We start from the raw sequence: 13818 nt of genomic DNA, 5'->3' as shown, positions 1-13818 counted from the left end.
AGGTCGTTCAGCTGTAGCACCATTTCGGTGCCTAGCTGCCATGCCACACGAAGGAGGCACGAGGGCTGGGATATTGCCAGGTCGCCCAAGCCTAGACAGGGGAAGTCGAGTGGCAGAGGTCGGGTTCGAACCACGGACCTTCCGGTCAGTAGATTCGTGCTCCATCCACTTGATCCATCAGTTAAAACTGAACATTCAAGCGAGGTGGGCAATCAAAAAGGACCAGGACGCCGTTATTTAGTGCGACAAACGGCCACCTCCATAGGCCACTTCGGTGCCACTAAGCAAATTTATTCTGGAAATTATCCCACTGGTACTTTATAGTCCACTTAGGCTTGAACCACCGGAGATATAGAGGTATTGTATTTCGATGAAATTATGCTTTGTCGCTACAAAAAACGTGCACAAACTGAATAAATGTAAGTGTACTCCTGAATTGCACTAACTAACGTAAAATTGACTATATTACTTCATAAAACAGCTCAAAGCTGCACGAAATCGCCCAAGTACCACCCGTCCTACGTAAATTTATTGAGTGTAGATCCTGCTTCATTATGCTGAATCGATGAATCCAGTTCGCGCATTTAGCAGAGTTTCATAATAGACACAGCCTAATTATTTGGATAAATGGAAGTATAAAAAGATATCACAGGCAATCGGACATGTGTGGACATATCAAAAACGTGGATAGGAATAGGATCTAATAGTGTAACTCGACAAAAGTCGAGTGCGTAACAACAACTTATTCGCAGGGTTTCTTGATACATAATCGACTGACTTAATGAAGTAAGCGGCGATATGAAGTAACAAAGTGAAAGCAGAAACAGAGTTCATCTACATAGACTATACATGAGCAGCTATTTAGGATACGACACATATCGGGGGCACTCAGGTTAGAAGCTCGTCACCGTACAGACCGGTAATTGGTCGTCCGTGTTTGTCAGACTGCTTGTAAAACTTATGCGATCCATCACTTTCTTATCTCGATAGCGTCCTACTGGGAAACGGAAAAAGGAGATGGTAGTTGGTCACGCAGAAGCGTTATCCAGATATTGAAATTCTATGCGGATGAAGCTTTTACATAAGGAAGCATACCTATTCGCCTAATTTCGAAGTGCGAAAGCACTGAATTAGAATGAGAAGGTTCTCTGGCTCAAAAACTGCTCTTTTCTTTGTGGAATACCAGGAAGCGCGGAATTGTTGAGTAACTGCTTCAAGCAAGAATTTCGCTGCAACTCAGCAGAATCTGAGTAGTAGTTCTCCGAGTGCCCAAGAAAACCTGTCCCACAGAACATCCTAAATATACACCATGTTTATGTCATTCGCGAAAACCCAAGGTGACCAAGTTAACATCCAAATAAGTTAAAGAGAACGAATAAAAAATTCCCGTTTGGTATCAAAAAGGCTCTGGTTTATTGTAGAAAGATGAAACATCCTGTTTAAATCGAGTCCTACTGGTTGTTGGGGAAGATTTAGATGAAGTATGTGAGACGGGCGTCTCAACAATGACTTTGTAGTCCTCTGCAGAAACATGTACTCCGTCCGAGGATGCAGGTAAAGCCAGCTTGATCAAACTACCGACAACAGAGGAGCTCAATTCAAGCTCTGATTTTCGTTTCTTTTTCTTTGGTGGTTCTATCACATCACTCGAGTCCGCTGATGACATGTCCACGGGCTGCTCATTCTCCGTAAAAGGACGCTTTTTTTGAATCCATTGTTCGGGTTCAGGTTCACTTTTGATGGTTACCATTTCTTCATTCGATTTCAAGACATCCGGTGAAATCGCCTTCCTACGTTTCCTTGCCTTTGCAAATAAACTGTCACCTCCATCACCCGAATTATGCAAATCCTTACTAGCTAGCATTGGAACCGGGTCAGCGTCACTAGAGAGAACACCAATGAGGTTACCACGAAGCAACACTACGTTCGGATGAAGGGACACCGCAGACAACCGAACACGAATGACGTCGTTTACCCTTACTGTTGTATCCATAATCTTCTCGGAACTCAAGCTAGCGTTGGATACATCATTTTCCGGACAAAGTGGAACACTTAAACTGACATTTGGGATATCCGTTTTGCATATGATCAAACGAGACATTAAGGCCGAGACTGTGGCTGTCATCTGCATACCAACGCGCGGAGAAAACACAGACACGGCGAGTTGCGCACGGATATACAAGGTTGGTAATTCCGGACGGATGGGAACAAGTGTACAATGTGAGACACCGGGATTCTCATCCGAAGTCAACAGACGTAAGGTTTCTTTTTCAAACTTTACCAGAAGTGCGTTCAAATCGGGAACAAACCGGTTTACATATGAGGCGACGTGCTGCATTACGGCTCCGACGGTGTTTTGAAAATGTATTGGATACAATGGAACAACAAAACACCAGGTGACCTGCTCCATCTGGCCGATTCAGAGCTGAAACATCAATAATAAGTTTGATAATGAAATATGAATACAGTTGAACAATCAAATTTTACTTAGCCTCCTGAGAAAGGCGATAAGTGAAGGAATTTAGCCGATTTTTATTACACGCAAAGGTTAAAGTAGTAGTTAGAATTTACAAAATAAGACCTAGAAATGTCATCCGCAGAAAATTAGAAACTGAACAAGGACTTTTGAGTTTATCAACAAGAAATGTCTCCCCTTCTTTTTCCTTGTTTTCCAAAGGCGGTCGAAGATGTTGGACGACAAACCGAATGACAAAGGTCGCAGCATTTCAAGGCCCGATAACCACAGCACCGTGACGCTCCGAGATATCTGGAGACCTATCGGTCAAATAGACTGGCGATTACTTTTCTTTCTTCAGTTACACACTAAATCATCTTTGAGAACACGGACGGGACAGAATAAAACGACTATCTGGTGAGGGGATTTATATCACAAGGGGAACTTGGTCATCTCGGCCACCATCACCATTATCATCATCATCACCATCATCAGTATCAGCTGTAAGAACCCCCCACTTGCGGTACAATGGTTGCAGCTGCCACAGTTTCGTTCATCGATGATTTGGGGAGATGGGGCAAGTAGGTGCGCATTGAGCGGGAGCGGATAAAGTGGTGTGTAATACAGGGTTGTCAGTAAGCTTTTGGGTGGGAGGATCCGGAAGGGCGTCATGCATTCAGAGCAATGATTTGGATGCATAAGCAGCATTTAGGGCACGACTGGGGCATGTCTGCCAATGTCTCTGACCATCGATATGGCCCGCCTTGGGGCCGCCATCCAGGAAGACGGCAATGACCAGTGCAGCTGAGTTTGTTGGTAAGGGCTTTCACACTTCGCCGCCAAGTCGTTGTTTGTCCGCCTCTGACTCTATTCCATCCTTCACGTGGTTCTGCAAAAAGAGCCCTTCGAGGAAGTCGGTCGAGTGCCATACCCAGCACGTCGCCAAGAGAGTGCAACCTATGCAGTGCGATCAGTTTATCTATCAGGGGTGAGTTATTTCTCCCGAAAACCATTCGACGTACTTCAGCATTGCTGATCCGGTGTCCCCACCAGACTCGAGCAATGCTCCGAAGACATCGATGGTCAAACACTGGAAGTCTCTTGACGTCCTCGGTGCGCAGAGGCCAAGTTTATCACCCATATAATAGTACGGAGCGCATCGCAGAATTGTAACCTCGACCCCTGATAGATAAGCTGAGGCCATACCTACGCCACAGGTGACACAGTGCAGGTGACAATGCTGTATTTACGCACTAATTTATGAGCTCCCGCCTCCAATACACAGTTATCTACCGCACCTCCCTGAACCATCGGTGAACGAAATTGTATCAGCTAGAACCACCACACGACAAGTGGGCGGTTCTTACAGCTGACAATGATGAGGATGACTTGATGGTTTCGCTGACCGGTTTCCGGCGACCGGTCGCACGTATCAACTGAAATAATCCTCAGGCATTGCCGCCTTTCTTGGCCTCTTCCATTTTCTTGGCTTTCTGTGTCCACAACACTTCACTATCGGCTTGCACGCTCACTCTCAGTTGATGTATGATAATTCGTCATTAGGTTACGTTCGAAGAGGGCTGGTATACGTACCGACTCCAATCCGTGTCGACCTCCTAACTGAGTCTCATATATGCTAAGCCTCCCCAATTGTGCGTTTATATCTCCGGCAACCACCACGATATCTGAACTTTTAGCTCACTTTAACAGGGCATTCAGTGTCGTAAAACCAGTCTGACGGCGTCGGTGCTACAATCAGTTGGGGCGTAAGCAGATACGATTGACAGACATCGAGCAACTTGTGAGACTCCCTCACAGACGTTGCCAGACGAACCGCGCGGAGGTGATTATCAACAGGTATCCAGTCAAACAAGGTTATTTCCATCCGGTGACTTTGGACGATATCAACCCGTACACATCCCGCCACAGCAGCCTCTGGATCACCAGAGGTGCGTAGCCGGAAGCGAATGGAGACTGATGGAGCGGTTAGTTCAAACACCTTGCTTGCATCACGAATTCTTGTTTCCGATACACACCACACATCAATCCCGAGCAAGTCCATTGCGACAGAAAGAGCATCATGTTGGTCTGCTTGCCTCAGTGTGGACATTAAAGGCAGCCAGATAGACTGGGCGTCGATGCTTTAAGATTGATTTCGAGATACCTGAGGATATCAGTGCCATGTGACGAGCAGACGTTGCACGCAAAATCGATGGAAGACGAACGGAGTCACCAGTCCTAAGTGTTAGAGAGAGCTATTAATGAGGTGGGGAGGAAGAGAAAGTATGTGAAAGGGAAAGAAGGGCGCCACCAGTAACCTGTTTTCGCTTACCCATCCTACTGTACGCAGCGAGTAAGGCGACTCAGTTGATGGCAACACGTGATGGCTGATGTGACATGTGTTAGACGTAGGTCGTTCAGCTGTAGCACCATTTCGGTGCCTAGCTGCCATGCCACACGAAGGAGGCACGAGGGCTGGGATATTGCCAGGTCGCCCAAGCCTAGACAGGGGAAGTCGAGTGGCAGAGGTCGGGTTCGAACCACGGACCTTCCGGTCAGTAGATTCGTGCTCCATCCACTTGATCCATCAGTTAAAACTGAACATTCAAGCGAGGTGGGCAATCAAAAAGGACCAGGACGCCGTTATTTAGTGCGACAAACGGCCACCTCCATAGGCCACTTCGGTGCCACTAAGCAAATTTATTCTGGAAATTATCCCACTGGTACTTTATAGTCCACTTAGGCTTGAACCACCGGAGATATAGAGGTATTGTATTTCGATGAAATTATGCTTTGTCGCTACAAAAAACGTGCACAAACTGAATAAATGTAAGTGTACTCCTGAATTGCACTAACTAACGTAAAATTGACTATATTACTTCATAAAACAGCTCAAAGCTGCACGAAATCGCCCAAGTACCACCCGTCCTACGTAAATTTATTGAGTGTAGATCCTGCTTCATTATGCTGAATCGATGAATCCAGTTCGCGCATTTAGCAGAGTTTCATAATAGACACAGCCTAATTATTTGGATAAATGGAAGTATAAAAAGATATCACAGGCAATCGGACATGTGTGGACATATCAAAAACGTGGATAGGAATAGGATCTAATAGTGTAACTCGACAAAAGTCGAGTGCGTAACAACAACTTATTCGCAGGGTTTCTTGATACATAATCGACTGACTTAATGAAGTAAGCGGCGATATGAAGTAACAAAGTGAAAGCAGAAACAGAGTTCATCTACATAGACTATACATGAGCAGCTATTTAGGATACGACACATATCGGGGGCACTCAGGTTAGAAGCTCGTCACCGTACAGACCGGTAATTGGTCGTCCGTGTTTGTCAGACTGCTTGTAAAACTTATGCGATCCATCACTTTCTTATCTCGATAGCGTCCTACTGGGAAACGGAAAAAGGAGATGGTAGTTGGTCACGCAGAAGCGTTATCCAGATATTGAAATTCTATGCGGATGAAGCTTTTACATAAGGAAGCATACCTATTCGCCTAATTTCGAAGTGCGAAAGCACTGAATTAGAATGAGAAGGTTCTCTGGCTCAAAAACTGCTCTTTTCTTTGTGGAATACCAGGAAGCGCGGAATTGTTGAGTAACTGCTTCAAGCAAGAATTTCGCTGCAACTCAGCAGAATCTGAGTAGTAGTTCTCCGAGTGCCCAAGAAAACCTGTCCCACAGAACATCCTAAATATACACCATGTTTATGTCATTCGCGAAAACCCAAGGTGACCAAGTTAACATCCAAATAAGTTAAAGAGAACGAATAAAAAATTCCCGTTTGGTATCAAAAAGGCTCTGGTTTATTGTAGAAAGATGAAACATCCTGTTTAAATCGAGTCCTACTGGTTGTTGGGGAAGATTTAGATGAAGTATGTGAGACGGGCGTCTCAACAATGACTTTGTAGTCCTCTGCAGAAACATGTACTCCGTCCGAGGATGCAGGTAAAGCCAGCTTGATCAAACTACCGACAACAGAGGAGCTCAATTCAAGCTCTGATTTTCGTTTCTTTTTCTTTGGTGGTTCTATCACATCACTCGAGTCCGCTGATGACATGTCCACGGGCTGCTCATTCTCCGTAAAAGGACGCTTTTTTTGAATCCATTGTTCGGGTTCAGGTTCACTTTTGATGGTTACCATTTCTTCATTCGATTTCAAGACATCCGGTGAAATCGCCTTCCTACGTTTCCTTGCCTTTGCAAATAAACTGTCACCTCCATCACCCGAATTATGCAAATCCTTACTAGCTAGCATTGGAACCGGGTCAGCGTCACTAGAGAGAACACCAATGAGGTTACCACGAAGCAACACTACGTTCGGATGAAGGGACACCGCAGACAACCGAACACGAATGACGTCGTTTACCCTTACTGTTGTATCCATAATCTTCTTCTCGGAACTCAAGCTAGCGTTGGATACATCATTTTCCGGACAAAGTGGAACACTTAAACTGACATTTGGGATATCCGTTTTGCATATGATCAAACGAGACATTAAGGCCGAGACTGTGGCTGTCATCTGCATACCAACGCGCGGAGAAAACACAGACACGGCGAGTTGCGCACGGATATACAAGGTTGGTAATTCCGGACGGATGGGAACAAGTGTACAATGTGAGACACCGGGATTCTCATCCGAAGTCAACAGACGTAAGGTTTCTTTTTCAAACTTTACCAGAAGTGCGTTCAAATCGGGAACAAACCGGTTTACATATGAGGCGACGTGCTGCATTACGGCTCCGACGGTGTTTTGAAAATGTATTGGATACAATGGAACAACAAAACACCAGGTGACCTGCTCCATCTGGCCGATTCAGAGCTGAAACATCAATAATAAGTTTGATAATGAAATATGAATACAGTTGAACAATCAAATTTTACTTAGCCTCCTGAGAAAGGCGATAAGTGAAGGAATTTAGCCGATTTTTATTACACGCAAAGGTTAAAGTAGTAGTTAGAATTTACAAAATAAGACCTAGAAATGTCATCCGCAGAAAATTAGAAACTGAACAAGGACATTTGAGTTTATCAACAAGAAATGTCTCCCCTTCTTTTTCCTTGTTTTCCAAAGGCGGTCGAAGATGTTGGACGACAAACCGGAATGACAAAGTCGCAGCATTTCAAGGCCCGATAACCACAGCACCGTGACGCTCCGAGATATCTGGAGACCTATCGGTCAAATAGACTGGCGATTACTTTTCTTTCTTCAGTTACACACTAAATCATCTTTGAGAACACGGACGGGACAGAATAAAACGACTATCTGGTGAGGGGATTTATATCACAAGGGGAACTTGGTCATCTCGGCCACCATCACCATTATCATCATCATCACCATCATCAGTATCAGCTGTAAGAACCCCCCACTTGCGGTACAATGGTTGCAGCTGCCACAGTTTCGTTCATCGATGATTTGGGGAGATGGGGCAAGTAGGTGCGCATTGAGCGGGAGCGGATAAAGTGGTGTGTAATACAGGGTTGTCAGTAAGCTTTTGGGTGGGAGGATCCGGAAGGGCGTCATGCATTCAGAGCAATGATTTGGATGCATAAGCAGCATTTAGGGCACGACTGGGGCATGTCTGACAATGTCTCTGACCATTGATATGGCCCGCCTTGGGGCCGCCATCCAGGAAGACGGCAATGACCAGTGCAGCTGAGTTTGTTGGTAAGGGCTTTCACACTTCGCCGCCAAGTCGTTGTTTGTCCGCCTCTGACTCTATTCCATCCTTCACGTGGTTCTGCAAAAAGAGCCCTTCGAGGAAGTCGGTCGAGTGCCATACCCAGCACGTCGCCAAGAGAGTGCAACCTATGCAGTGCGATCAGTTTATCTATCAGGGGTGAGTTATTTCTCCCGAAAACCATTCGACGTACTTCAGCATTGCTGATCCGGTGTCCCCACCAGACTCGAGCAATGCTCCGAAGACATCGATGGTCAAACACTGGAAGTCTCTTGACGTGGTGCGTGCGCAGAGGCCAACTTTATCACCCATATAATAGTACGGAGCGCATCGCAGAATTGTAACCTCGACCCCTGATAGATAAAGGCCATACCAAGACATCGATGGTCAAACACTGGAAGTCTCTTGACGTCCTCGGTGCGCAGAGGCCAAGTTTATCACCCATATAATAGTACGGAGCGCATCGCAGAATTGTAACCTCGACCCCTGATAGATAAGCTGAGGCCATACCTACGCCACAGGTGACACAGTGCAGGTGACAATGCTGTATTTACGCACTAATTTATGAGCTCCCGCCTCCAATGCACAGTTATCTACCCCACCTCCCTGAACCATCGGTGAACGAAATTGTATCAGCTAGAACCACCACACGACAAGTGGGCGGTTCTTACAGCTGACAATGATGAGGATGACTTGATGGTTTCGCTGACCGGTTTCCGGCGACCGGTCGCACGTATCAACTGAAATAATCCTCAGGCATTGTCGCCTTTCTTGGCCTCTTCCATTTTCTTGGCTTTCTGTGTCCACAACACTTCACTATCGGCTTGCACGCTCACTCTCAGTTGACGTATGATAATTCGTCATTAGGTTACGTTCGAAGAGGGCTGGTATACGTACCGACTCCAATCCGTGTCGACCTCCTAACTGAGTCTCATATATGCTAAGCCTCCCCAATTGTGCGTTTATATCTCCGGCAACCACCACGATATCTGAACTTTTAGCTCACTTTAACAGGGCATTCAGTGTCGTAAAACCAGTCTGACGGCGTCGGTGCTACAATCAGTTGGGGCGTAAGCAGATACGATTGACAGACATCGAGCAACTTGTGAGACTCCCTCACAGACGTTGCCAGACGAACCGCGCGGAGGTGATTATCAACAGGTATCCAGTCAAACAAGGTTATTTCCATCCGGTGACTTTGGACGATATCAACCCGTACACATCCCGCCACAGCAGCCTCTGGATCACCAGAGGTGCGTAGCCGGAAGCGAATGGAGACTGATGGAGCGGTTAGTTCAAACACCTTGCTTGCATCACGAATTCTTGTTTCCGATACACACCACACATCAATCCCGAGCAAGTCCAGTGCGACAGAAAGAGCATCATGTTGGTCTGCTTGCCTCAGTGCGGACATTAAAGGCAGCCAGATAGACTGGGCGTCGATGCTTTAAGATTGATTTCGAGATACCTGAGGATATCAGTGCCATGTGACGAGCAGACGTTGCACGCAAAATCGATGGAAGACGAACGGAGTCACCAGTCCTAAGTGTTAGAGAGAGCTATTAATGAGGTGGGGAGGAAGAGAAAGTATGTGAAAGGGAAAGAAGGGCGCCACCAGTAACCTGTTTTCGCTTACCCATCCTGCTGTACGCAGCGAGTAAGGCGACTCAGTTGATGGCAACACGTGATGGCTGATGTGACATGTGTTAGACGTGAGCATAATAGCGCTGTGTGCGCGCCCGCACCTAGACAGGAGGACGATTAGGGTCCTCGACCAACGCTTTTGGCTCAAAAGCCTAACCGCAAAGCAGCGGTGTTTGGTGTGAAATGCAAATGCATTAATATTTCTACGGATTGTCGCCACATGCTCCCACCCCCAACCTGGAGGAAAAGTAGACTGTTTGTCAGACCTCTAACCATTGATCAACCTGGTGAGTGTCGTGGGGACAACCCCAGTGTAGCTCAATGGGTCACTGAGGTGCGCAAACCGTCACACCACAATAAGGTCCAGCGTCTTTGTGAAGGTGGCTTGGAAAAACAGCTCTGGAAGTTGAGAGATATGCTTCTTTAACTCGCTCACATTTAATATCCAAGCCATCTGCTTCATCTACACGACTGCTTGTTCCCAGTAGCTTTCTAGCCGCGATTACGCGACTTGCGGAGTCATCCCCATTCTGATTGGTTGATACCTAGATGGCGGGAACATTCAAAAGTGGCAACATGGCGGATTTGTGGTTTAGGATTGACCCTCTCAAACATAGCGAAGAATTACGATGCCGTTGTGTCCTTGATAAGTTTACATCGCTATCAGCTTTTCAAATATAATAAACGCAAAGAGTATGCGATTCCCGGTAGCTTCAAATAGCTTGGTCGTAAAGAGTGTAATCCTATATTTTGTTCCTTAAGTTAACTATATCTCCAAAGGAAGATGATATTTGGGAGTACTGGCGGTAACAAAAAGCAATTAGTCAGAACAGCCAAGATTTAGCAGCTGACGCTGGTGTATTGGCTGTTTGCAATCAGCATCGTTCACATATTATGAAACCGTTATTCGTTTGAATTAAAGGAATAGCCTAGGTGTAATAGTATATGTTCCCCTCAATGAATCCATTGAAGGCCATGTATCCTTGAATTTTTGTTTGGTAGCTAAGGCACCCGATATATTCATTGACTGCCCTAGGTGCAAGACCCGGTGTGTTCATGGACAGCCCTAACTTTGGTTTATAATGAGAGAACTGCCGGTGCGTCCTTCGGAGCCAACGAATCAACGATAGTGTCTGTGGTTAGGCCAGAGCTGCAGCTCTGAGTACCAATCATCTGAGTACACAAAATAATGTATGCAGCTGTTGACGTATTTAGTGAGCAATGAACGCTAAGCTTGGAATACCACTATTGCCACAAACTTCTGATGCGACTGTTGACGACACATATCAGCTATACCTAAAGCAACAGCAACTTTCGTCACAACTGTAGGTTTTGAACCCTGAAACTCAGTTGTGGCTGGAAATCATTCGTTCCCTTTTCGTTGGCGACTCTACATACTATGTAACAACAGACGTTGCGCCCCTGTCATAGAATCTTCGGATTGAATAATATTTGTCGATTGCGCAACCAGTAACCGCGTGACGTGAAACACCCATGAAGCGCAATAAGTGTTTCAGGCACAGTTAGGCTGCCGGGCTATTGTACATAATGCTAAACGTATGCTGTTAGAGGCGACCCCAAGTTGTCTTAGAAGGTTTCGGGACTACTCGGAGGCTATAGACGAAACCGGAAAATTACGCCACCTTTTTCTCACATACGCCAGCTGGTCTTCAACTCAAGGCCTGGATGCCTTGGTTGCCGTGACGCTTGCGTTGTCGGGAAATATGAGACCGAGTTTAGGAAAACATAATTTTATTATGGTTGATTGCCAGCAAATAACAGAACCATTAAAAATGTGTTCCACAGTTGTGTCTGGAAAGTAAATGGGAAAAGAATTAGTGCAAGGCAACGGAATGGAAACGACCAGAGGGGATGGATCTAACGGCAGAAAAACCCACCCACCACCAACACCTGCGTCTGGTAGCATTGGAGGTGCTAGGTTGAATCTGCCTGAATCGCATCACCATACCTTGCTAGCAAACCACATAGACGGACGGAAGCAAGACCGAGAACATTCAAACTCCCGTCATCACAAACAGACACAGCCATGGGTCCAAATGGGCGCATCGGATCTCGAATACCCTGCAGATCACATACAGGATAGTCCAAGCGGCGTATTTTATCGCGCAGGACCCACACATTATCACCGGTGAAGTCTATTCAATAGTTCACCCGGACATAGTCTCGGATTTCCATGGACGACTTAGAATGTCGCAACAATCCAAAAACAACACGCTCCTGCTGAGCATTCACACGTCAGTTCGCAGCATCCACTTAGCAATCGGACGTAATTTGCATGATTGTGCGCAAAAATATCAACTTACCGTCGACCTTTTTGATTAGCATTCCAGTGAGAACGCACTTCACCGACATTCTGTTCGTCCGAGGATACATCCTGTGAACCTGCATGACATTCTACCACATTTAGCCACCCTACTTGGCCGTACCGTCGTTGCAACCGTGGTGGCGGCGTGCTGCGCCCCGTGGGCACCCGGACCGCAAGCGGAGCAAGCGAGGAATGACCATTTGTAGCTCGACACCACTTTATATACCATCCTGACATTGGCCTTCACACACCAGCTGCCCGGTCCAGACCGCAGGTCTCCAGCGCGACCTTGCTGAACCTTCTGTGATTACGCTAGAAGTACAGTTATAACAATCTTTGATTGTTTCAGAGGGATTTGGTAAACAATCGGTGGATTTATTGCTGGGCAACGTTTCGCTTTTGACACAAAAGCTTCGTCAGGCCAAGGGAGTAGTTAAGCAGGTTGATTGGGTTTTAAGGCAGTTAGGGAAATAATCTGTGAGATTCCTTATGACTAGTGAGTTGATCAGTGCTGGGTGTTCAGTCTGATGTTCCTTTTAGTCTAGGACACCTCGATGGAAAATTCATCTTTGGGGTCGTTCACGGATTTCCTTCACTTGTGTTCGTTAAAGGGTGCTGGGACAACTGGTTTGGGGATGGGGGCGGGGTGGTTAATTGCATCTAACTCTACTTACTTTTAGACTTTTAGACCCAGACCATTTCGCTGCTAACTGCACACCGCCTCGTGGTATCTCGGCTGGCCTAAGAACACTCTCCACACGTTTGCAAGTTCTACCCCCTCTATTCTATTCACACTGGGATGCTTGGCGCTTTCCACTGCCTCGGCCACCAGTCGCTGTGCTGTAAATCTCAAATCCCGTCTCAGGATGTCTACATTTTCTAAATGTATCCTGTGCCCAGTGTTGAGAGCACGCCATGCCATTGCCGAATAGTCGACTAACGCCCGGTTTTCATCTGCGTTTCTCGGTGGTCTGTTAATCGGACGCTTATGCTCACCGGACCGCAAGCGGAGCAAGCGAGGAATGACCATTTGTAGCTCGACACCACTTTATATACCATCCTGACATTGGCCTTCACACACCAGCTGCCCGGTCCAGACCGCAGGTCTCCAGCGCGACCTTGCTGAACCTTCTGTGATTACGCTAGAAGTACAGCTATAACAATCTTTGATTGTTTCAGAGGGATTTGGTAAACAATCGGTGGATTTATTGCTGGGCAACGTTTCGCTTTTGACACAAAAGCTTCGTCAGGCCAAGGGAGTAGTTAAGCAGGTTGATTGGGTTTTAAGGCAGTCAGGGAAATAATCTGTGAGATTCCTTATGACTAGTGAATTGATCAGTGCTGGGTGTTCAGTCTGATGTTCCTTTTAGTCTAGGACACCTCGATGGAAAATTCATCTTTGGGGTCGTTCACGGATTTCCTTCACTTGTGTTCGTTAAAGGGTGCTGGGACAACTGGTTTGGGGATGGGGGCGGGGTGGTTAATTGCATCTAACTCTACTTACTTTTAGACTTTTAGACCCAGACCATTTCGCTGCTAACTGCACACCACCTCGTGGTATCTCGGCTGGCCTAAGAACACTCTCCACATGTTTGCAAGTTCTGCCCCCCCTTTTCTATTCACACTGGGATGCTTGGCGCTTTCCACTGCCTCGGCCACCAGTCGCTGTGCTGTAAATCTCAAATCCCGTCTCAGG

At 46.4% G+C, this 13818-nt stretch overlaps 2 protein-coding genes across 2 annotated transcripts in view; one reads left to right on the top strand and one right to left on the bottom strand.

The window, feature by feature from the left end:
- Positions 1–324, top strand: part of T265_06640 (hypothetical protein) — a gene marked incomplete at both ends in the record, with an annotated part of 5903 nt that extends 5579 nt beyond the window's left edge. Inside the window, one exon of the mRNA XM_009171960.1 lies at positions 36–324. Coding sequence (XP_009170224.1) covers positions 36–324 — 289 coding nt within the window. The remainder of the gene's footprint in view (positions 1–35) is intronic.
- The window catches only part of T265_14088 (hypothetical protein), a gene marked incomplete at both ends in the record, with an annotated part of 62993 nt that extends 50802 nt beyond the window's left edge, over positions 1–12191 (bottom strand). Inside the window, 5 exons of the mRNA XM_009171983.1 lie at positions 1493–2332; positions 4158–4543; positions 6321–7200; positions 9159–9597; positions 12121–12191. Of these exons, the coding sequence (XP_009170247.1) occupies positions 1493–2332; positions 4158–4543; positions 6321–7200; positions 9159–9597; positions 12121–12191 (2616 nt within the window). The remainder of the gene's footprint in view (positions 1–1492; positions 2333–4157; positions 4544–6320; positions 7201–9158; positions 9598–12120) is intronic.
- Positions 12192–13818: the final 1627 nt, after the last annotated feature.

The sequence above is a fragment of the Opisthorchis viverrini genome (assembly GCF_000715545.1).
Source record: "Opisthorchis viverrini unplaced genomic scaffold opera_v5_142, whole genome shotgun sequence".
NCBI classification, from domain to species: domain Eukaryota; kingdom Metazoa; phylum Platyhelminthes; class Trematoda; order Opisthorchiida; family Opisthorchiidae; genus Opisthorchis; species Opisthorchis viverrini.
This window is presented reverse-complemented; position numbering and strand designations above follow the sequence as displayed.